Genomic DNA, 25,989 nt, shown 5'->3' with positions numbered 1-25,989 from the left:
GTATTTAAGGTAATGAAATGCCTAATAATGAGAAAATCGAGTAGAGTGACTCTTAGCAGTCCAGTATATTTTTATATGGATTTGCTTTCACTCTAAATCTAAACTGTTTTCCTTCCTATTCCACATCTAATTTTGAAGGCAGATCTCAAATTCTTCTCTTCATTGGGATGTGCAGACTGTACCAGCCTGCACATTTTTAGAAACATAAACAGGAGCCAATCAAAACTGATCATCACCCACATTTTGTAAAAAAGCAGAAATGAATACCCAATAATTTATGCATTCTTCTGTACATTAATAAAAACCAAGTTTCCACAAATTAGAAAAAAATACCAGTGTCTAGACAGGGCTCAAAGTTTAAAATTCATTACAAGAAATTTATTATAGGAGAAGTATGAAAAATGCAGTAGCCATACCAAACTCATCCTCCCAAGGTAAGAAACAGGTCTTACAACCAAGTATACAAAGTTAGTCAAACTCACCTTCCCTCATTGATTTTTCCTCTGTCTCCTTGACAAGAGAAGTTCTCAATGTAACCTAGACTGCAGTTGATTCGTGTCCAGTCAGGCTGGCACACAGCGAGGAAGTGAGGACGCAGTCTACCTATGGAGTACTTGGCAATGTCTGTCAACGACTGGCTAGCAGCTGCTCCAAAAATGAAGGTCCCAATGGCTTTGTAAATAGTGGCTATGTAGTTATTTCTGACAAATGAATTTGAGTGCAAATTATTATAAAAGACAGAGAGAGTCTCTCCTAGGATTATCTGAAAGAGAAATAAAGACAAAAGTTAAAGAAAGATAATCACTTGAAAAGAAAGCTATTACTCTACTGTTGTTAATACTCAGACATGTAGTTTCAGAAATTACTTTTTTTAATAAACATTAAGCTGCAAATTTAAATTTTCCAAAAGTCAGCAGTAACCATGCCCGAACTTTGAACACTTATGTAGAAGAAACAAAACTTTCACCTTACCCTGCTTCATGCTGAACTGTAATATTATTTTTCAGAACATTTACTAAAACAAAGCCTTCTCAGAGTAACAGTTATCCATATTACTTGGCATGGCCCTGATCAGAAACATTTTCATCAGTATTACATTTTATTCTATGTTGAGTCTTTTTCAGCTAAACTTCTGCTGAGCAAAATTTGTCTATTTCATCATAAAGTTGTTAGTTTTTTGTGAAGCCAGAGACTATTCTGTAGGGTCTAGACTTCATTTCCAGATGTGAAAGGCCAGTTACAGAAATTTCCTACTCCTCAGGAAAACTGAATCTTTTGGGGAGAAAAGTTTTGGGAAAGACAGGCATTACTGAGGTCTTTCCAAGGATTTTTCACCCTGCATGTCTACGGTACATGCATCAAGTGTGCATCAAATGTTGACACGAAAGCAGATTTAATTTTGTTTTCCTGCAACTTTATCTTTTGCAGAAAGTAAGTTTTTCCTTAAACCAAGTACAAAACTTCACCCCTGACAGGTTGGATTGTACAGAAAAGATCGACTCATACGGAAGATCAGATGGGGGGAGCTGTATGCATATATCTAAAGTGATCTTTTAAAATCCTGTAAAGATTAAATGACGGCTCTGTCTGTCACTTGAGAGTGACAAGTCCAGGATCCCAGCAAAGCTGAGCTTTGCTGAATGAAGCTGTTATTAGACACTGGGCAGACAAAGTAGCTGCCAGCAGCTTTGCACTTTAAGGCAAACAGACAATCCCATCAGATGCGCGACACTGAAGTTTTACACTCTGCACCATACCAAAACATGGACTGAAGCTGACAGTTTCCAGTAGAGCAGATGTTGGTAAGCTCTTATACAGAATCTGCCTATCCCAGAGAGTAACCTCTTAATGAACGACAGTTGAGCAGAAATATCACAGCCATGACTCTTAAATAATGAATCCCTTTTAAAAAACACTGCTGCAAAACCTGCCAGAAGGTCACTTATCTCTGAGGCAACAAAAAATTACGTGATGTCAATGCAGCTACTTCATTGGATACAGACATCAAAGAGTACTCAATAATTTGTCTGGGCAATGAGTAAAGGACACCAACATGTGCTTTTACCATCTGGCTTTAAAGCAATCTTGACAGAAAAGCCTGATTTCACAACTAAAAGATGGTCCCTGATGTTACAAAGGTAACTTTTAGCTAAATGTTCACACAGACTCATATGGAGATTGAATAAATTCAAAGGAAATACATCCATTAAATATTACGATATTCACTGAAGCCCTCTCTGACTTGGGAAGTCCCTGAGCTGCAAATGGCGGGTAGCAAAATACCAAGGGCAGAACATCAATCTTTCTCTGCTTTATTCTTCTGTTCTTCCTCACTCATCTGTTTTAACCACTGCTAGAAATGAGGTAACAAGCTAGATGGGCTTCAGTTGTGACCAAGTAGTGCTGCTTCTAGGTAACACTGACTGCCAACATTAGTAACAAGGTGAAAACAAAGCACCCTATCTTAAAAGGCTGGATCTTTTAGCATAAACCACTTGCCAGTTCATAGGACAAAAACCGAAAGTTTTATCTGCTACAGAAATATTTCTGGAAGTTTTTGAAGCAGTTTTCCAAGAAAAGGAAAGCTAGGTAAGACACAGTTTTAATTCCCAGCACCACATTTCTGAAGTTATGAAAAAAATTCCACCCAAGAGCAAACATGAGCTACAAGTTGACCTGTATGTTGGAACCAAGATATAAAAACATGTAATCCTTATGTAAGGAAGAGTTAGATTGCCATAATAGCACTCCTGATTAACTCATTAGCCCAGAGAAACAGCTGGCCAATACTACGGTTTACATTTAGCTGCTCCTTTTCCAGCTTCGATTCCCAAGATATGCTTGGATAAATATTTATACACCTAAAAATCTTATTTGGCATAAGAGCTTTAACTCTGCTTAAAGTGTAGCTCCAATGAGCTTGGATGTCACCCAGCACAGAGCCATGAGTAGAGTCTGAAGCTTTTTAGCACATCTGAACAGGGATCTTTAAGCCCCTGTTGAAGGCCTATTACTGGAACTAAGTGCAGTCCCATGACACGTAGGACACAAAATGGTTAACTACTGAGATCCAGCTCTCCCCCTGGGCCATTGGGTATGGCCTCCACCACCTTTTGCCTCAGCACTGATATTGTATTCTTCCAGGAGACATTTCATTCAACCTAGCTCAAAGCTGCTGTTTTCTGCCAGGTTAAGGAATTTCACTAGCTTATCCTGGCTCAGACAAGCCACCAGAGGTGGCAAAAGACAGGGTCATAGTGGGACCTCACCTTTTGTCCATAGTAAGCTATTAGGTTAGCTCAGCTGACAGCATGCAATTATATCTTAAGGATACAAAGTCACTCTATGCTTGAGGCAGTTCAACTGAGCTAGGAGCTGTGGTCAAAGAGGCCGATCCCGAACTGGCAGCTGCAGAGGCAACGTCTCCAGCTCACCGATCTGGTGTGATGAGGAGGGAAAGTAGAACAGTACCCCATTTTCATGCAGCACCTAACCTTGTTGAAAGCAAGCCCTAGCATTAACTCAAACACAAATGGGACCAATGTTTTATCCTGACCTTTGGGGAAACATTCAAGGAAAAACTCCCTGGCTACTTATTCTTTTTGTTCTAGTTATGCTTTTAATAGGTTCCCACTGGAAGCTATAATCTTTTTCTGTGAAAGAACTTAATATCCGTTGTTACACTTCCACACATACAAGTATTTCCAACAGCTCTGTGGCAGATAAAAATGCTGAGTTAATAGGTCAAGCAAACCCATATTCTGAAAGTAGTAGCTCCCAAAATAGAAAAGCTTGAGACAGTCGCTTAAAATACATTAGCGTGTATTAATGATATGGTAAGGAATGAAGTTTTGATCTCTCAGATTAGAGAATTAAGCCACCACAGTTCTAAGGTATTCTTTCTCTGTTCTATAATTCTAATTCTTTGACGTCAATTAAAGAAAACCTTTTAGTTATTCTTGCCAGAACACCATTTCTACTGCTTTAGCACCTGGTCTAAGGACATTATTTTAAAGTTGAGAAATCTTACAGAGTACAGTTTTAGAAGTTTGCCCCTCCTCCCTCTTCCCCACCCCCAATGAAATCAAATGCAATGAAGAAAAGTTTAACTTACAACAATTACACTGAAAGGAATAATTATTCCTGCTAACAACTTATAAGAAATGGTGTCCTCTTTGTATGGATACCGGATGGATTCATCACTACAGAAAACTCCTCTCTGGAAGGGGATACGTCTTGAATTGAGAATTGCAAAAGGCAAGCCAGCTAGCAAAAAGGAATAAAAAATACATTACAAAAGCAGCACAAATTCTGGCGATGATTATACTCCCGCATTTCCAAAGAGAAGCGCATAAAGAGGAACAGGCATGCAGCAAGTTAGAAGGTTATGCACTTCCTTTGGCCAATGATTACTGCTTTGCCTTTACAGCACCAGGAAGGACTGCTGAATGAAGGAGACCAGGACAGATTCCTCTCACCTTCACATTTGTGGCACATCAAATATGGAAGCATGACAAAACTATGATTGAGTAAGTGGTTCAGTGACAACCACTGAGTTGCTCAATCTGCTGCTACTGCCACAATTATTGACTATTTCTTTATATTCCAGTGAGCTGTAACAGTTGCCCCTTTACACGTTCTCTGGACAGCTTTGCAAGTCAGAAGAGCATAAACTGCATTTCATGAAAGCAGAAAAGGGGTACTTCTCAAGGAGTGCAAGTGCAGAGGGAGTCTTCAGGAAGAGATATGGGAAAAAGGGAAAAGTTACAACTGCATGCGATCCTCTCACTTCCACACACATTGGGTAGTTCCCTGAACAATGCCGTCACTGCACAAGACCAAAAGCAACAAGGGCATGGAGATTTTATTCCCCTCTCTTCAACAAAAGAAGCAGCTTTCGGTTCATCCTAGCCTCAACAGAACACAAGATTAAGGTGCACAATGCTTTGTGCTATTGTACCTCAGGAGATCTGCAACACTAGTCAAAACTAGTCTTTTGAAGAGCAAAGTTTTTTTTAAAAAGCTCAAAATAGGATACAAATTACTACAAACTAGATAGAATCACATTTTTAAACCCTGATCCTCCATCCTTGACACACATACAGTGTCTGCATGTTCTGGTTATGTACAGGGATGAACACCCTCAGATGAACACCCTCTTTCTCAGAAAGAAATGGCTGTATGGAAAAAAGAAGTGGGGGACTACCAAGAATGTTCAACAAAACAATAAATAATCTTTTAACTTAGGGATGTACAGCCCAGTGACATTGAAGTGCTTAAAAGCTCTTGATTTTGTGCTCAAAATTCAGCATTATATTGCACATAAAATGCATACAAATTCAGAATTAGACAACAAAAATCATCTAGGGGGACACACTCCTTAACTACCACTAAGGGATGAGAAGGATGAAAAACAGCCTCCTTCCTGCCAGAGAAAGATGTTGCTGTAGTCTCACTTCTCTCCTCAGGACCTCTGTGTCAGGGCATAGTCCACCTCTTCCTTTCCAAATAACATTGCTACCGCCAAATAAGTGTGTACAAACAAAAGCAAAGATGGAAAGAACATGAGAGAAAAAAAAGATGAAAAAAAAAGCTACCAACCAGTAAGAGAACTGTTAGGGAAGAGAAGAGGAACACTAAATTACACAGTCAGGATTTGCAAGGTGCCCCCCCCCCAAAAAAAAAAAGACCTAGGATTCTTTTCAACCATCTTCCCCCTTGAACCTCCACCCATGAAGTCCTCTTAACTAAGCAGGACTCCTGGGCCCATCACAAGTGGGACCTACAGTGGTCTCACCAATGACTTGCTATTGATTTTGTTCTTCACACCATGAAGTGACTGCTTAAAAGAATGCCTCAGTTTGAAAACAGATGCAGAAGAATGAATAACAAACTAACGGCTCATAAGGTGAAAATGTCTTTGAAGTGACCTCTGATGAATGACACACAGCTTTGTTCCACAACCAAGCAGCTACTGGCTTATCATAGTGCCCATGTATTCCAGCTAAGCCCGACGCAAAGAATCAAGTATCTTCTGCGCTGTTACAGTCACAAAATCAATAGCATGCAAAACGTCCCCTCTGAAAGTGACAGGAAAAACCACTGTCATTGAGAACAGGGGTTGTTTCCAGTTCTATGCCAGCGGGACTACAACTGACCTTGTTCTGGACACCGTCCAAGCACACCAACAAAGCAGAACAACAGCAGGATGGGCTAAGAGCCAAGCCAGAGCCTCGCCAAAACACTGAACCATTCAGACACCAGCGAGCACGGAACCCTGGAGCTGGACTCTTCAGTACAGTGCAAAAACACAGCCTTTTCCTACCATGAAAAAAAATCCCTCCCCCTTCCTCCTACCAGTAAGAATAGCAGGGTTTTGAAAAACACTGCAGCCCAGGCCTCATTTCTGGGCTCCGCTTGTGTTGGTACTCTGACAGCATGTCACAACATATCATCAGTTGTTCAGTATTTAGCTAACTCGTGCCAGGCAGGAGGCAGAAGCAATGTGCAAGGGGAAGGTGACTTGTCAACATAATGCCATGGTGTATTTCCAACACCATTTATTCTATAAAATATGTGTGGAATGAAAACTTCATCCTTTGCCCTGCACACCTACTAACACCAAGATTCAAAACTCTGTATTTGAGAAAAGTGTGTTTTTTAGGTCTCCAGAACTGGAGAATGAGGCATGCACAAATAAGATTCTCAAGTAGGTAGTTTCAACCATGGTAAAGCAGTTGCTCACAAAACTAAGTCCAGCCTAGAAAAAAAGCTTACCACAGCTTCAGCACACTGCCACAAATACTTGCGATTCATAGTTAGGTAGTGTCATGGACATCACGTCACCAGCTTTGCCTCATCCATTTTAAAGACCTGCTCTGTGAATAATGGTGTCATGGTGGCTTACTCCTCATTTCCTCCTACCCACACCTGAATGTTTCAGCTTCTCAAGATGGGAGAAAAAATTTTCAGGCTACTGGAGTTATTCAGGTGGTTGGGGGTGGGGCTTGCTTTTTTTTTTTAATGTAAAACCTGCTTTAGCAGCTTTACCTGCTGCTAAATCAGAAACGGAAGGCAACTGTATATGGATCATGAGAATGAAGTCCCTCATGCAGTGATGACGTGTGCTTTTTCATGCAAAGGAGAAGCTGCTTGAAATGTGTGCTCACCCTTCAGCAATATTGAGATTACGATGTAATTAGTCTGTAATTGCTTGCAGCACCTTCCTGTATCAAGATCATCCAAACAAAATAACAAACAACTCAAAGTTTGTTTTTGCTTTGCTTTTTAAGCAAGTAAGAACCAGCTAGAACAAGTCATTAAAATGCCTTCTCTTTCATAATTTCTTTCTGCCTCTTTTACGCTATCTGAAACCAATACCAATTCCCCAGTTAAGAAAGATGGCTTTGTAAACAGTTGCCTGAAGTCATAAGCAGCAAAATTCAGGTTAGACAGTATGAGTCTTAAAGTTCTAGGTGTCTACCTGGTTTAAAGTAACAATTAATTGGAAGAGCTATGCATTGAAATATAATACTGCTAAAAAAGCTGGTATAGTAAACTTCATGAAGTGTTTTCTCTTCAGTTTCTCCCAACTGTATAACAGATTTAAAAATAATTCCACCCGTCATTCATCTTACTGCTGTTCTCAGCATATGTCAGTGCTGAAAGGAGACATGCTCCATGAAAGCTTAAGATAAAAGTCCTAATTTCTAAAAACCAGATTACAGTAAAATTGATCAGATTGACTTAACACTGTTAAACTGAAAACTGAAGTCACAGAACTACAACATTTGTAATTCACCATTTACTCAATCCAAGGCAGTTGTTAGCCTGAAAAACCATGCCAGTACTGGCTTTTGATGTCTTTTTCGTTAAAGTACTCTCCAATGTACCCACTCAGAACATGCTCCATACAGCAGGTTTAATTTACTACTTTTAAACATACATGGATTGGCTTCACTATTCACTGGTGGGAGACAGGAGAAAAGCAGAAGTCAAACCAGAGGGACAGCAATTCCTACTGTTCTGGCAAGTGAAGCCATTTAAGAAAAACTTCTCAATACTTAGGGGTTTAATTCAGTTTTAAATGAATTGGCAAAGTCTGGTTTTGTGGTATTTAAAGTTTAAAGAAAACAATCAAATCAAAGTTATTTCAAATATATAGCTCATGTACTTTCTGCAGTGCAAGTCTCTCTCTCTCAAAGACAACAGAGACAGAAAAACACAGTGATTTTTTCACTAGTACAAGCAGGACAAACAAGCACAAGAACTGGTCTAAGTGATGAAAGAGGCAAAGCCTCTTACTATAGCAAGTACAACAGTAGGGTTTCTCTAGAGTTGCCATAGACATGTTACTTTTTCACCCTGAGAGGTACCATAATTTCACAAGACAGGAACATGCTTTTGCATCAGAGTAGCAATTTCCTAAGTATAAAACCACCTGGCCCAGGAGGACTAGACAAAGCTGAAGATACCAAATGATACTTGTCTTCATAATGGTACAACTATCATTAGTGTCAAGGTCTTTAACTTCCCAGATACAAGTGAAGAACAAATTTTAATAGTAGTATAGAAGGTGGTGTACTTCCTTTCCAGAAGATTTAACCACATAAAAGTCTAAAGTAGTTTCTCACAGAAAACTAGCAAAGATTCAACAGCAGATCACTGGAAGAAGAATTCCTGCTCATCTGCCATAGTCACATGTTGCCACAGTAAGTTAAAAGAAATGCCCTGTTTTTTCTACAATATCCATTTTCCCTTAAACAAGCTACAGTTTCTAAGGGTGGAGTCTGGCACACTGAAAAGGATAATTAGTAAAAATTAGTTTGGCTCAGTTTTATATGAAAATAGAAGAAATTGTTTAAGTACTCCTTGTAAGTAAGGAGTGAAGATAGTAAAGGGTCATTAAAGACTCACTACTGAATACCTCCCATATGACAATACCAAAAAGCATCCCTGGTGTACACTTCATTTTCCAAGTCAATTGTAACACCATCAAGAAATTGCCTAAAGGGAAGATGACAACAAATATCTTAAGAATTATAAAGTTGGAAAGAGGTTACCGGTAGGGTAATCTCAAGCATAAAGCCAACAACCTAGTGTTATGCAGTGCATATGCCAGCACCATTAATGAATAAGTAGTAGACGTACTGCTGACAGAGCTTGCAATTCTCTGATACAGTGGAAGATCAAGGTCAGCCTGTTCTGCCTGCAAAACAACTCTTAAAGACTGAAGCAAAAGAACAGATGGAGATTTGGGCAGTAATGAGTTCAGAGTCATGCACTTGGAGGTTAAACAACTCTGCTGAGCTGGGAGCTTGTCAGTTCAAAATATGAGGGGACAATAATGTTTGCTTCCTATAGTTGTTGTGCATTGATATAATTACATGACCATTAGCAAAGTGTTTCCAAAGGCTTTAAAGCTTTTAGACACCTGGTAAGAATTTCTTCTGAAACAGCATTCAATCAGAATTTGCAAACATGTTTGGTTTTAATTCATCTGTCTTAAATGCAGACAGAGGAGGACTGCTAATGTACGTTCCTCATCTGAAAAACTAGAGAAGTTGGGTTTTGCACAGTTCAGCATTAACACAAGTGCTGTAAATCAGCTAATTGCATAGACAGTAGGTATCAGAAAAAACCAGCAATACAACAACATTGATCCAACAACAACCAAGAATTAAGGAGCCACAAATACAGTTGGCAATAAAGATATTCATAGTGAGGGAGATATGTGAGCCTCCAAAACAGCCCTTCAGTCAGAATACAAGAGATAGAAACACAAGTAGCTCAACTGATAAGACTAAATATTTTAAACAATTCTAGTACACTTGTCCAATAGGCTGACTCATACAGTATAATGGATTAGATTTCCTCACAAGCTGAAGTCATGATTTTGACTGATTATATGGGTGGTTTTTTTCCATAAAAATCCATAAACATTCCATCACACAGGTCTATTTCTTTCCAAGTTTCTAATCTTGATTAGGTTTCTTCACTGTTAGTGGGCATGAAGTTGATCTCTCCACAGAACTAAAAACTGATCATTACCGCTCTGGTAAAGAGAGCGAACATCACAGAATACACAGCCCTCGAGTTGTCCTTTTCGCTCTCCTCAGGAAGGACATCACTTGACATTTACCCACACTGTATTTCACCAGCCATGATACTACCATCTTTTATATTTACTGCTCCGAGTACCCTGCTGTGCTGCCTCACTGCACATGCTCTCCTCCAGGGCATTTATGACTATACTGAACATGGCAGACTCCTGGAGACCTCTACTTGGTACCTTCCTCCCTTGTGAAAGCCAGGGAGCACTTACTCCTACTGCCTACTTCACACCTCAATGAATTATTTATACACTTCAGAAGTTTTCATCTAATCCCATGCCTACTTAGTTTCTTAGGATTTTGGTGAAGTAATCATTTGAATGTACAGATCTAAGTAATAAGATTTTTTTATTTTTAAATGCTGCCTTTAGCCCAAGTACTCCACCTTCCTGGTGTATTAAAGGGATTTGGAAGAAAATAGATGTGACTGACACCAGGAAACAGTGGATTTGTTTCAGACAAAATAGCTTTAAACACCTGTGCTTCAGTAGTGGGTAGCAGTAGTCCTTCCCAGAGTTTGAAAACAAAATTTAGAAGATTTTGCTGTCATTGCTCCCAGCACTTCAAGAAAAGCCACCAGCACTTGTGCTATTAACTGACGCCAACTTCATTAGTATAGCTTTAAACCAAAGGTGACACCGAGACTTCTTACTAAAAAAAGCACAAGTAGTATTTTGAGGTTTAGTTCTCCTTATGCCAGAAATTTAGAAAGCACAAGGTAACATTTCCCCTGAATATGCTGTAGAGATTTCGGTACTAATTGCATCAGCAAAAGCATCCATAGTATTCATCTATACAACACAATCCTGCCTGGAAAAACATGTGTTTTGTGAAAACTTGGTTAAAACTTTCGAGTTGAATATTACTCTGTACAACTTGCTCACATTCTGTCGGGGTTGGCTATGGTTTCATACACCTCTTTGCTGATTAAGTTAAGACTTTGGATTCTCCTCAGTACCAAAGCAACCATTCTTTCAATTTCTTAAAAGGAGCTTTAGAGTTCAGGAAGGCACCTAGCAAGAAATATGCTTATACCATAACTCCACAGTTCACTAAGACCAATTGCTGCATTTTGTCACTCAGCTTTCTCTAGAAAAGGTAGGTAAAAACTCTCTCTCTGCATAAGATTTAACTGTTCAAGGCAAAACAGAAAGAGGTACAGCGGAGTAAGCCGGAGGAAGGGAAACATAAGAGGTAACACAAAAAGGAGCATTCCCCCTCTTTCACTTTCCCTGTTGTTGATCTCTGGTTTCTGGTGTAGTCCCTTCCCTTTTTTGCCACCCCCTTGAGTCTCTGGTCTAAGTCCTGGATGTCAACAGCAAGTTATGAGTAACTAAGTATGAGACTTGAGACAAGGAAAAAAGATCTCTACCACAGACCGTGCAGGGGTTTTTTGGCTTAAGTGACAAGACTTTAAATATTTAAGTTGCAACTCCCTCTCCCTACATTTCTCCCTATTCCATTTTACCCTTTCATATACTCTACTAAATAATACTTTCAAAAACAACTCCAAACCACTGTGACAGCTTGGCTTTCTCATAGTGATGACCAAGCTTCCTTCACTCAGCATTTTAAAAGCCCTTGTCTGGAGCTCCTTCCACTCTCAGGCTGCCAACTATTTCAGTCAGCGTCATACGCTGGATGTGTTCTTCATCACTGTATTAACAAATGTACCCGAAGCAGTACAATATCAAGTCCACAGATTTAACTAGCAAGTCACTGCAATTTATTTAAAGATTACCTGCACCTGGTAAGAGTGATTTGTACAAGTACCAAACTGGAAGTGGTGCTCCTCGGATGTTTCCTCACCTGATTGGAAACCAAACCTACCAGAACACCTTCACAACACATGGGACAGAAGTGGGCCCAAAGCTGGATGCAACAAACTTCCACTTCTAAGTCTCTGTCCCACACAAAGCCAATCTCACCTAGGAATTACGCATCAATTCAACCAAAGGGCACCATCCTGCACATTAACCCTTCACTTACTATAAACATGAGTTGTTATTGTTACGTTGGCTTGAAACCGACTTTGAGCAACCACAAATTAGCAGTTTATTCTTCAGAATAAACCCGAGTTCAGAGATGATGCCCATCTGTAGTAGTAAAAGATGAACAGTTAGCATCAAGTAGAACTCGTGCCAGATTATGAAGTTCAACAGCATTGCCCAAAAAGGTTTCCAGTGCCATGAACATAGCAAAAACCCATGAATATAAAACATTACTCTCCTTTTCAAAAAGTTTACCAGATAAGAAGCAGTCTTGTTCAGAGCATAATAAAATTATTAAAATGTAACCTGAAAGATAAAGGATGCAAAAGTCCACCCTAGTGTCAAACAGCAAGTTTAATTTCAATTATTTACAAAATTATCAATGAGCAATAAAGCTTTGACACTGCTGCAAAAAAATGAAGTGCAGATCTACCAATTTAACAGTATTCAATAGATTTCATTACAGTCCCCTGCTTTATCAGTTTCCAGCAGTAACTACATTTGCCCCTCAAGAAACATTATGAATTAGCCCAGTAAGTGCTTATGTTATTAATCAAATAGGTGCTTTCAGTAAAAGCTTCCCTGCAAAATGTATCCCTTTCACAGACCATAAAAGAAGATAAATTTCTTTCGCCAGAAAAGAAATCAGTAGATGGCCTCTGAAGTACAACTGTGCTAAGCTGAAGGAAGAAGTTACAGCCAGAACATTGATACACATGGTAGGAGGAAACATTTCTGAAAACATTAAGCCTAACGCCCAATAGGTTAAAGCTGGCAAAGCTATGTAGGTCTTGGGAAGACTTCGTGATACTGAAGACAACAGCCTTTGCCAAACCAAAGTAAGAATGTTTTGATTTTGTTTTTTGAAGAAGTGGAAGACAACGTGAGCTGATCACCTAACTATCTTTTGGATGTGCTTGAGGTGGAAAAATTAAGTCCTACAGGCCCATAACATTACTTTCTCTCAAAAAAAGTCTCAAATAGCAGAGCTCATCCCACAGAAGTGACTTATTTAAAACTCTATTTACTACTGAACACTTCCTCTGTCAGGAACATCAGCTTTTGCATTACCTGTTTTAGTAGCAACAGTTGTGGCAAACTCCTTTTTCCTGGAAACTCAATGCAGCACTTTGAGTTAGAAGAATTGAACTCTTGTCCTCTCACAAATAAGTCCCTCATACAGAAACTCACCAGTGGGTTGTGTCCCTTCAGCTGCTGAACAGAACAGCCAGGAAAAGCTTTGGCAGGGAACTACAGAAACCCTCCTTAGAACCTACCACGGGGAGCTGATGAAACTCAGCAACTCGGGAGTTGCTCTGTTCTTCTGCTCCTTTGGTGAGAAAGATGCTTCAGAGAGGTCTCCTTTACTCTGTGCTTCTCCTTCCCCCAGTCACACCCACCTTTAGACCTAAGACAAGCTGTATGAGCATCACTGAAGGCAGTGGTTGTAAGAAGCAAGATGACTAGAGGAAGAGAAAATTGACTTGCACCTGAAGTCACCAGAAAAGACCAACTGAATAGGTGACATGCAAATAGGCATGGTTGGGTCTCACTGCAAGAGAAAGACATTGGCATTAATTTGTCATTTATACTTGGAAGAGCTGATCTCATGCAGACAGCTGAAGACCAAAAATGCCAGACCAAGTACATCTTCTCAGATATTCATTTCAAAACACATCTAGAGTTGCAATCTGTAGACACTACCCCCTAATCAGTCATGGCTTTTAGACTATTCAGAATTACTTTCTAAATATCTCTAAAAAGACTTGGAAAGGTAGAAATATTGGAAAGATCTTCTAGGGTTCTTGAAATGTCAGTCATCATGGATGTGCGCTGCTCCAGACACTGGCCTAGACATCTAAAGCAATTCATTTTTCCAGAGCACTACCAAGCCTTGTTTCACCCTAAGTCTCAAAAAACTCTAGTGCAAAAATTATGCTTCCCATGCAGACACAGAAAACAATCTGGAAGAATTACAAGTATCATACTACGAAGTAGCACTTCAAAAAGAATAAACATTAATTTTTTTCCCAGACATTTTATTTCCTGATAAAAGGTGGCAATGGAAACAGAAAGAGTTCAGAGCTGTACATGGAATTGTGAATTCTAAGAGCATTCTTTTAATTTTTTTTGTTTTTAAGACCCCTGAGAAATTCTAACACATCTTGTAAATCTTCATAAAATGTTCTGAAGACAAATCAATGTTCAGGCAGCCTAGTTTCTTTTATGCACAGAGAGACTTCTTAACAATGAAATATCTATGCCTTACTCATTACTGCAGGTTTTGTGTTTTGGTTTATTTTTTCTTTCTTTGAAGTTGTTTCATATTCCACTATGGGCTTACCCCAACAACTGAACCAGACAAGACCTGTCATTATTATACAGCAAGATGTTTAGGCTATTTCTTTCTGCACTCTGAACACAAGCAAGATGTTAATGCAGCAAGGGGCATATGCATAATAATATTCTGAGCATTTCTGCTTAGATTTCATGAGGTTGTAGGGACTAAGGACTAAATAACTGGATCAGCAATACCTGTACATTGCTGAATGCTAAGGGGATGGACTATAACCCCTCTACTACTCAATTAGCCTTTCCCCCCGCCCCCCCATGCTGCAGATACCATTCCTTTTGCTTCCCTTAGCTTGCTACCACAAATTCTTTCTATTTTGTGATGTGAGAAAGGTAAAAGTCCTACTTAGGAACAAGTATCCTGTTCAATGTAATCTTTCATTAGTGAAGAAAGTTTGCCCAAAAGTGCAATTTATCAACTCTTATTTGCATGGACACAATTTTAACCATCAATTCCTTCACCGAGAAGCCTGTTCCTTTCAGGGAAGTGTCATGTCAGGGTAACATTTTTGACTACATGTGGGATAATCAGCATTAGTGCTCAATAAACTTTCATGAGCCAGATGTGTCCCTGCTGAGGATACTGGCTCTGGAACATACTGCTTCCAAAAACTTAATCTGCCTTGGAAAAAGCCTCAAGCCTCCATTGAGTCAGTCCAAAATAAATCAGCCTGAATGTCAGATTCTCCTATTTCCAGACTGATCAACTTTCCCCATCCATTTTGAGTAAAGGCAAATTTGAAGCTAGAAAGCTTCAAAGTTCAACTGGAACTCGCTTTCAACTGACTTACTTGTGATAACTCAGATCTCATACTCCCTAGCTCTAACAGCTACCCGGTCTCCAAGCTTTCAGTAGCCATAAATGTTTTTTCACGTCTTGCATGAGGCTAAAGAACCCCCTAAATGTAAAATTGAGACTAAGAAAGCCGGTTAGGTTTACAGAGCAGTAATATACAGACTGTAGTGACTACTTTCTCACTAGATTCCAGAAAATCTGTGTTGGTTTAAGGTTTGTTGAATGTTCGAACTGAAGAAAACTGATCTGGAGAGCCTGTATTGTTGTTACAGAACTACAAGCGCTTTAGAATTTTCTTTTTTCCAAACCTCTCTCAACATGGAGGCCAGAAGTGATTGTTCCAATAATATACCCCAATCCCCTGCACAAAGACAGGAAATAAAAATTCACTCTGTGAATCCTATAAAAATAACATAGAAGAAAAATACCAGAATAGAATTAGACTTGTCAGTGATTCCAGGCTAAGTTATAACTTTAGATGCCTTGGCAATTAAAGATACAATAGCTGTCCACACCACTCCTTAGATGTTTGTATTTTTAAGAAAATCAGCTGTAAGTGAGATGTTTCTCCACCACTTTAGAGCCAGAAAAAACCTGCACTCTCAATTGACTTTCTATTACAGGAACAATTTCTTCAAATCTAAAAATGGAAGAGTAAAACAAAACAAAACAGAAAAAAGCAATTCAAGAGAGATTACCTAACTGCAACTGAAATGCCTTTTTAGAAGTCCAAAATTGCACATAACTGCAATTGGTAGTTCACCTGTGAACATCTCAATTACAGTATATATGAAGCCTACTGGAAAAGACGTTTTCCTGAAGTTGTGCTGAAGATGTATGTCAGTACATGTCAAAATGACAAACCTCAGACTATTTTCCTCAAAAATGATTCTACACTAATGATAACTGTTGTGTCTACCTTCTATTCACTGCATACGGCTAATGCAAGCTCTAATAAATAAGCATTTAAGGGAACACTAGAGTAAATGCACATAGAAGTGCCGCAGATTTCTGTTTACTTGTTTTAAATGACTATTTCAGTCCTTAAACCAGTTTAATATATACTTCTTACTGATTAATTTAGCATATACATTTATCAGAACACCAAAGATTATGACCATCTCTAATATGGTTTGGTCAACTACCGCAGGCATCAACCAGATGTAGTTCCAGGTTCAAGACCAGAATAGCTAAATTTTGGTTCTCTAGACCAGCTCAAACCTTACTAAAAACTTGGATACAATCAAGCTTAAAATATTGTTAGAAAAATCTATTGAAGAGTTAAATTGTTCTTTGTAAAAATCATGTGATCTTGAAAACACTGAGCCTCTTTTCTACAAGCAACTAGATTTTCAGCCTCTGTATCCCATTTTGATGGGTTTAAAGAGTCACCACATTATTTTAAACCTAAGAAAACCCACGGAGTCCAAATTAAGACTTATTTCTGTAGAAAGTATATGGAAGCAAGTCACTAGTGATAGGTTTGTGCACTCCACTACAGTGCAAGTTTTAACATCACAAGTGTTTAAATTATCAGATTAACCCATCCTGAATAAGTAACATATTTATTCCCTAGCATTTCATAAGCCTGTAGCATTCTTCTCCCCAATGATAAAAGCCTAGACTAACTAACAGAGTTTAAATCTTCATCTCCATTTTTTTTTGCTCCTAAAACAAATGAGATTAGCAACACTAGCAGTTAAGAGATTAGTTCTAGATTTTCTGTGCAAACAGAAAGTAGCAACAGTACCTTTCACATGCATCCGACTATACATACATGGGATTTTGCCTATATAGACTGCCTTCAACTCACAGTCACAGTGCTGAACTCTTGCAAGGCATACATTTTATTCCCATCACCAAAGCTCCCTATATATTAGCTACTTACAGAGAAAATGGGCAGGGTGAACCCCACTGTGTAGAGGACAGTGGATGTGATGGTACTGTCATGGAACGGATACTTGATGCTGTCATCATTACAGAAAAAGCCTCTCTGATACGGTTTTATTTTGGCCAAGTTTAGAACACCAAGGGGTAAGCCAGCTGTTGGGGGAAGGAAAACAAAAAACAAAAACAAGAAATACATGTGGTTAAATCAAAAAAAAAAAATCATTTTTAAACATGCATGGAGGAAGCTACCAAACATGCAAAACTTAAGTTTCTTAAGTATCATGCAATGCACACACTTACCAAATCCTGTTTATAAGAATTCATCTTTTCTGGAAGTCTACTTCAGAAGGACTCTGAAGTTGCCCACCCGAAACAGAACTTAAAGTATAGAATTCAAAGTCCTTTCATCAGTAAGGTGAGTTGCCACATATTGAAGCAAGATTACCCTTAAGAAAAGCATTTGCCACTCACATGATTGAATAGTTACTGAGGGCAGGCTGCCTTCTGTGCCCCCTCCTTTGCCACCACCCCACGACACTCATTTGTGTCTGAATTATCAGCCCTGTTCTATATACTATAATCTGGTCAGTGTTTACAGAGAACAAGACGAAAATACACACAGATTTTCACATAGTTAGGGAGTTAAAAATTTCATGCAAGTAGTTTTCATGCAAGTAAGGGGAACAAGAGAACCGCAGAGTCATCAATGGTAAATACTGACACGCTTTTAAACAGATTTTGTATACTGAAATTGTGGAAGACTTCTGCATGAAAATAACTAAGTTATCAACACGGAAACTTAAGACTCAGGTACAAATGATAGCTCTCTGAACTTACATTGTGTGACATATTACCTATTCCCTCTCTTACAGGTTCTTCCAATACACTGGCAGTCATGCCGAAGAAGCCGTCAGGACCTCTGACTTACATTCAGGTCTGTAACTTATTTCTGACAAGAATCAGCTAGGGAATAGACATTTGCAGGAATGACGACCTCAGGAAACCCGAATTTGAAATTTGTTTGGTTTTTTTTCTCTACTTTATAACCCTCCCCGTTCCTTTGGTCCCCTGTGCAAGTAATAGATCAACAGTGGATAAATTTGGCAACGCCCCCCCTAGTATCTACTAGGCTTAAAACAAGGTAAAAAAGGGCAAACTAAACTTTGTATTTCCCCCAACATCTAGGAAATATGTAATTCTGCATAAAGACACTCTATATGTAAATTAGATTGTAAATGCAATTATTGAAGCAGAGAAGATTACTCTTTGTTTTTGTTTTGTCTGCATCTTGTTTTGATGTAAACAAACTGCTGTACTGAGAACAAAGAACATTTCAAAGAGGTTCATGTGATGAGAGATTGCTCTGATTTCTGGTGACACTTGTTAAGACGACTATCAGGTAAGTCACTTAAAGGGGTTTTAAATAAGCTTATTCCTATATACCTCATTAGAAAAGACATCAAGAGCGAAAGAGAAGGAACAGAGGGATAAATCCTGGCCTCTTCTCTGGGCTGCTAAGTTGCGGTACAAAAGCTTGTGCAGTGCATATTGAAACTTGTGTATGTGCTTGGTAACACTCCAGCTGCCAACTCTTCTTCTAAAAAAAATGGCTCTGGCCACAGAAGGCAGTTCGGTAGGAATTTAAAGCCTCCTATGGAGCAGAGAGGAATTTTTTCCACAAAACATCTGAAATCCTAAGGACTGTCCACACTCAAGCCGTAACAAATGGCGATGCTGATGCAGCAAAGCGCTTCGTCAGATCCTCACCATCCCATATAGCAAAACTGAACAAAACCACAGATGGCACTATGCTTCTTCAAGCACAAAGTTGTTCATGAAGTAGGATGATATACCTTCGAACTGAATCTTAAAGGTCTCTCTCCTTCCTCTGCTTTAATGATTGAGAAAAAGAGCTAGGGCTTGACAGAATACAGACGGCAGAAGTAGCCAAAACGGAATCACAGCCCTTCAAATACAAATGGGGCCACACTGAAGAACTCAGTTCACTTGGATCAAAGAATATTGCTGTATGTTCATACGTCTGGAGCCAATTTTCAGCTCCACTCAAGGCCATGGCAAGATTCCACCAACATAAGTCAGAGCCCATGTTTCCTGTCTTTATCTCTGCTATCGCATACTCAGCGTCAGGATGATGGAATGGTAGAGCTATTACCTATTTGATACAATCCTATCTTCTCAAACTGGTCACCAGATTTTCACATGCAGAAATATCACTTCCTCATGGTTAATTTAAGCAGCAGCTAGTGTTCTGCAAAAGTTGACTATCAGACATAAACACCTCTGTTTCCCAAGAAAAGCTGCTACAACTCAGCACCAAGAATCTTTCTCTTTTGTTCAATTACATTTTCAGCCTGCCAGCTCAACTTTTTTTAGCCAATATTGCTCAGTTTTTACAGTAAGATTTTGAGGTGTTTTGCTTGGTATTGTTTCTAGGTTTAAATTCATTAGGACAGGCTATTTCATTTTTACCAGCTGCTGAAATATGTTTAAGTGCTCCAGTTCAGAAACTAGAAGAAATTCCACCAATTTGTTTGCAAACATGACGGAGTTCTTAGCTCAGAAATTCCAAATTTCTTGCCACCAAAGTACACAGATCTACAGTCATGGGTCATGCGTTTTTTTCAGGGAACATTTCTTTAAGAACTGGAAGAGAGCAATTACATGATTGTACATTAAAAAAAGAGAAAGTACCCTAAGTTTGACAAACAGTGTTTTAAGCCTACCAGCAAAACAAACAATGCTGGCATATGCAGGGCTTGTTTTGTTGTGTAACTGCAGCAGGAGAGAATTACTCACTCTGTAACCTAGTTAAGACAGAAGCTTGAGGGCTTTTCTTTCTTTTTTAATTAGGGAGAATTCCTGACATTAAGTGTTATGTGCTCAGTTTTCATTAAACAAAGAGGAAAGGAATTCAAGATTTAAGCTTTCTTTTCTTCCCACTAAATAGTCTTCTTTGTATGAAATTGGTTTATAAACACTAATTTTAAATAACTTGTACATAACCAGCAGTTATCAAAATTTTTCTGGTGCCTATACATTTAAATATTTCTTCATACATTTTTGTTCCTTCCTACATCTGTTTTACTGAAAGAAAAGGATGCACCTTTTTGTTAAATCAGATTGATTTGACTATGTTATGCAGTACTTGAAAAGTACTTTAAAAGCATGTAATCTAAAGCTGCAGTTAAGAAACACGTTTTTACTTTTAACCATGAGATTCTGGGAAAGGGGGGGAGAGGAAGTACAGCAAATAAAGGGGTCAGATGAGGACAATTTCACCAAAGTGACTGAAAAATTCATTTGTATAGTCCATAGCAAAAGAACACAAGAAACTGGAAGTTGGTTATACATCTTACACTAACTGCCCCATTTCCATTTTTTACAATACTGATAGAATTCCTATGGCAATCTAAATGATGCACTGCTTTCCAGCAGTGGAGTAGAAGACTTTGTGAAATGCTGTGTAGTTGAACACTATCCTACCCCAAACAAGTAGTTCAATTTTTACTATTGCTCATTTTACAGTGGGAGAAGACAACACTTAGTACATGTAAGCAAACAGTCCTGAAGTTTTCACTACAAGAGGAAAAAAACCAACAACACACTTAATGTACCTAACAGGCCTGTATTGCCATCAAAGGTGCCAAGCATCTCAATGACCTTTAGGCAGGCTGACTGTACACTGAACTCCTGAGGAATGCATGCAGGTTCAGTTTCATTAGCTTCTACAAACTGCAGGAAAGGGTGACCAAGATCTAGCGAAAGATTAAAGGATAAAAGGCAATTTTGTAGATCAACTCTCATGCCTTGTCCTCTCCACAGTGTACCTCCTCTTCCTTTTCACCTAGTCACTGCCAGCAGTCACCTCTGAGGGTAGTCTTCTGATCCAGGTAACTTTATACCATAAGGGACCATAATGTCTGAGTTAATATGCATCCTCTACAGCATGACCTTCAGCTGTGAAAACCAGACTGTTCCTTGAAGCTCCCCATGCTTCAGACTCTGAATTGAAGCTTCTCTATTTTCTGTTAAAATTTGTCTAGTTAGTTTTGCCAAGGACTAATGACCGACAGGTTCTGGGCTGTTTTGCTAGGTAGTAGCAAGACACAGATGGCAGTCTGCTTCTCTGGTGTCTCTCACCTTTAATTATACAGAGGAAACAACCTGATCACCCAGCTGCTCTGAAACTGGCCCATCTAAGACTTGCTAAAAGGCTGGGAGGCACTTTTCCTGTAACGCTTACACAAACAGACTCTGGCTAACCCTGGCAGCGACAGCAGTAGTAATACAGTTGAATAAAAAAGAGACTGCAGAATTTTGAAGCCTTTAGCTATGAAAGGAAGGTGAAAAAGCTTCATACACATGGAAATTAATAAAAGCACACAGGATGGAGAGGGAGAGGGGAGATGCAAGACTGATACTTGAATTACTGAGCAGCAGTTGCAGGGAAGGAACAGCCTTAAGTTTTTGGCTAGAACTATAAGAACAGGGCAACATATTTGTACAGAGTGAAGTTAAGCTAGTTGAGATAGTTACATGGGGCTATGCTGAGTTCACAAGGAGTTTCCAACTCTGATTTGTAGGTTCAAGCCAGTTCTAGTGCAGTTTCTATTGAAAACCTATGGATAATTTACAGTAGTATCAATAGCATTCAGGGAACTTGTATTTAATCACATCTAGCTGGACAACACATCAGAAGACAAAAGCCTGTAAGGCAGGAAAGGAAGTCCAGACTAGGACTAAGGAGGAAGTCACTGTGAGAATGGTGCTCCACCCACAGAAAGGGAACAGCAAGAAAAAACAACACCCAAGGGAAGGGGTAGGTGAAGTCTTCCTTTGGAAGGAAAAAACCAAACTGCTTAATGAAAAAAACATTGATTTGTTGCATTTTAAATGACTTTTTGTTTTTATCTTAGAAAAATTAAGTTCTACAATTTATCCTACAAATGGAAGTGCTAGATACCAAACTATGGTCTTGTTACAATGTGTATAACACCACACTATTACGCTGATTTGTGGTATTTACCACACCTGTAACTTTAGAGTTAGGTGCTTAAGTTTAGAGACATATAAGGAGTTGGCTTCTGATACTCAGGTGTCCATTTGGCTCTGCCAGGAAGCTACATGGGACATTTTTCCCTAAACAGGTAAAAAATAGCATTTATAGCTGAGTTAGCCTCTTTCACAGCTGGCAGTTGCCATAAATATTTAAGACCAGCAGAAAATATTGTTCAACAGGAAGTAGCTTCAGGGTCTGAAAATATGGTCTGTGTTCTACTTGAAACTTAGGGACATTTTCCTAATTAAGTCTATGGATAGTTTTAGATAGGTCTTCCATTTTAAGACTATTTAACTTCCCTATCTGAAAGGAAGGAGAGTCTTGAGGTTTGTAACCGGTTCAGTTATACTGTACCACCTAGTTCAGAACCAAGTATCGTGATCACAAAACCTGGCTATGCTTTCAAGAGCGACTCGAGACAACCTAGATAGTCCTTCCCTCCTCCCCTCTGTCCAACCACTGCTATCTCCTCTCTTTCCATGGCACTGTATTTTTACAGCAGCCTGTCCAAAAAAATGAAAAGTCCCTGCCCACACAACACAGGGTTTTCAGGAGCACTCACTCGTCTGGCCAAGCATGTAACCATTAGACCTGGTGTAAGGGACAGAATACAAACGTGTAGCCACAGTTGTGGAAGAAGGGAGAACAAGGACAGACTGGCCACAGTCTCAGATCAGTTTAAACACCTCATGAAATTGTTTCCTAGTCAGTGGTGCTTTCTCCACACTTTTAAATAGTTCAAAGGAATACACTGTATTTTTTGTAAACATCCTTTAATTAACCCAGCTGATCTCCTTATCTGTGGAAGTGACTGAGTCTTCACTTCAGGCTCTGTGCTATCTTAAAAATTTGTACTGAATTGGTGTTTCACGTTCTCCAAGACACACAAGACTCTTACACCTGGTCCTAAATCAGGAAGTTCTTCTCATTTAAACAAATCAATATCTAGAAACCGGGAGGAGGGCGGTTGCCCTTCAGGGAGATTATGGCAAATGAGAATGATCTAGCTTGATTATTAACCAAAGTTTTTTCCTCGTGCTGTACCGAACTACGAGTAAGTGCTAATTAAGAGAAACTGTACTAGACTAACATGCGACTAAGATTTTTTGTGTTTTTCTACGCTTACACTGAAAAATACGATCAATATGTTCTACACTTGATGTGCTGACAGAAAGTCAGCATCAGCTTTTGTAAAGAAATCCACAATTTACAGTTAGGGTGGGGGGTGTCAAACAGGAATTCTGGCTGTATCAGAGAAATAATCTCCATGAAACACAGCAAATGACAGCCTCAAAACAGACCAGTTATTCAGCTAAAGGCTGCTCATTTAAAAAAAAAGGTACTTTTCATAACTTACATTCTTATTAGAGATTTGATGCGGTTAAATAACCACACAGACAAATGCCATCATTCTGAGCTGAAACTATACAGCTAGCATTTACTACTGCAGGCAAGGGAGCATGTAAGTTCTCCCACTCACTCTTACACACCTATTTTTGCTTTTATTTGCAGCCAGGACAACCATGTTTTCTTTGCTGTCCATTTTGCAATGTACAGTCTGGGGTAAGGAAGTACGCAAGAGATTTAAAGAAAATGAGACAGGTCAACCTCATTCTGCTGGAGAGAGTTCGGGGGCATCTACTGCAAAAAAGCAGATGTGCAGAAAATTTTTTTCCACAAGCAGTCAAGAGAAAGAATCAGCACCACTTGGACAGGAGGTTCTGGGAATACAGAGAACTACTAAGAGGAAGACGAGATCAAAAAAGAAAGAAAGTCTAGACTTTTGACACCTAGAGGCGAGGGATGTACAAAAGCAAAATTGATATGCTATTTGTTTTCAGTATCTGAGATGAGCGGGTAGCCCACAATTCACCTCCTAGCCACTTTAAAGGACTTTATCTTACTTTTCTACCCCAGGGAATGTGAAATATTTCTTATACCAGCACACTGATTGTTCTGATAACACCAGCAGTTGTGCTAGGCTTCAGTAAACAGGATATATGTATTTAAAAGCATGAACTACATTCTAATCTCTGCTACCATTCCAGTTGTAACTACACACTCCTTATTTTTATTTGTTTCCTGATCTATGATTTGGCTAGCAAAGAAGCCAGATCAGCAACCTGGGCCAGCTGACAACAGCTTTACTAAATGACTCCCTCACCATGCCTTACCCTCGTGGTTGCACCAAGGCAAGGGTGGTAGAGACAGAAGCAAGGGAAACCTCCCTCTGGGCCCAACCAGCCTCAACACAGAAGAATGCAATTTCTAGTCAGGTCATTCACTAAGACAACTACATCATATTCTAGTTTCTCCGCATTCAACAGTTTAGTACTACATGCGAGCACTGCTTCAGTTATCTACATTACCAATCCATGAGAACAAGTCACAACACTTGTTTAAAAATATTCACATAGAGAAGTGTATTCTGCCTTATAGCTACATTTCAATTAAAAAAAAAGACTTTTAGAAGCACTAAGTACCTGCTAGTCTAAAAACCATGCAGTTGTCTCCTCTGCGAGCATTTACAGAAGTACAAATACAAAATAAAAAGTACAGAGACACAAGATAGTAATATATCCATCCTAGCCTGCTCCATCGCTTACACAGAGAAAAATGTGCAGCTCAAGCGAGCCAGCTGCAGGTCACAAGCAAAGGCTGTGCCGTGGGCTCTGCTTTGCTCAGGGGGCAGAGAAGGTAGAAGTTAGACCAGCCCATCGACAACCACCTGGAACGCATTAGCAGCTCACCCGGTGGGGCAGAGGCCAATCGCCCTGATTACTGGCAGACCTGACAGAAAGATTTAAGACCCTCAGACTAATAGCTAGAAGTACAAGACAGTAGAGGTGAGGGGGAGGATGGAAAGGGAGAGGTCTGCAGGTCCCTGTGTTGCAGTGCTGCTCACGGGGTGGGGAAGAATCCAACTGGCTGCAGCCAGAGCAAGCCAGAGCGACTTCTCCCACTAAAAACCCCTTCCTGTTTAGGGGAAATTAAATATTTAATCATTGCTTGCATTATGTGCTCAGTATTATGTTCACTGTTAAAGGTTTTGACTGTATTGTTTAGAGAATTAAGAAACCCACAGATGCAAAACCATTTACACACCCCCAAAGATCAAGATTTTCCACAAACAACCTGCCTAAAGCACTAGGCTTACAGATGGGGACAACAATACAGCTAAAGAAACTGAACCACCCACCAAGGTCAGCTGTTGGCAAGGCAGGGGGGGGATTTTTTTTTTTTTTTACTGCAGGTGACACCAACTCTGAAAGTCATTTAAGACCAATGCTCTTTTCAACTCCAGAAGTTATTAACTATTTTTCCATTTTAATCTTTGTTTTGTAGGAGTGCATAGCAAGAGGCTTTCAGAGTTATTTCTCCTATAGCTACACACCCCTGAAATACTATTCAGTCTCTAGAAATATAATAGGCAGTTAGTTAAGAATGTAAATGTTCTTTTTCCAATGGGTCTTATAAGCATAACAATATTTTATTTTAACAGTCTTTTAACAAAGTAAGGCTTTAAAATGGCAGTGCTACAGAGGGACTCAGAACTTCCATTAAGATTTTCTTACCTTGTCATCTACCAAATGTCATTTTATACTGTACACACTGCTGCATGCCACCAAATCTGAGAGTATTTTTAGTTATCAGAACCACAGTTTTTCATAGTACACTGAAGCTTGTAGAGTCTACCAGCACATTTTGCAAACATAAGCTCTGCACTAAGTTAGATCTAAATAGAATTTTTAAAGGAATGAGAATACC

The 25,989-nt window shown here is 39.3% G+C and overlaps 1 protein-coding gene across 1 annotated transcript; it reads right to left on the bottom strand.

Annotated features, from left to right (window-relative positions):
* Positions 1 to 482: 482 nt before the first annotated feature.
* Positions 483 to 18,038, bottom strand: LOC104615872 (lipid phosphate phosphohydrolase 1-like; the record flags this gene model as incomplete). The annotated part of the gene is made up of 4 exons (XM_010288814.1): positions 17,996 to 18,038; positions 17,140 to 17,294; positions 4,115 to 4,270; positions 483 to 763 (listed from the first exon to the last, which is right to left on the bottom strand). Coding segments are annotated over exons 1-4 (635 nt in total), but the record flags the coding sequence as incomplete, so codon positions are not given.
* Between the last annotated feature and the right edge of the window lie 7,951 nt (positions 18,039 to 25,989).

The sequence above is a fragment of the Phaethon lepturus genome, unplaced genomic scaffold, assembly GCF_000687285.1.
Source record: "Phaethon lepturus isolate BGI_N335 unplaced genomic scaffold, ASM68728v1 scaffold46316, whole genome shotgun sequence".
Lineage (NCBI taxonomy): Eukaryota > Metazoa > Chordata > Aves > Phaethontiformes > Phaethontidae > Phaethon > Phaethon lepturus.
The sequence above is the reverse complement of the archived record's forward strand: the minus strand, read 5'-3'. Positions and strand labels throughout refer to the sequence as shown.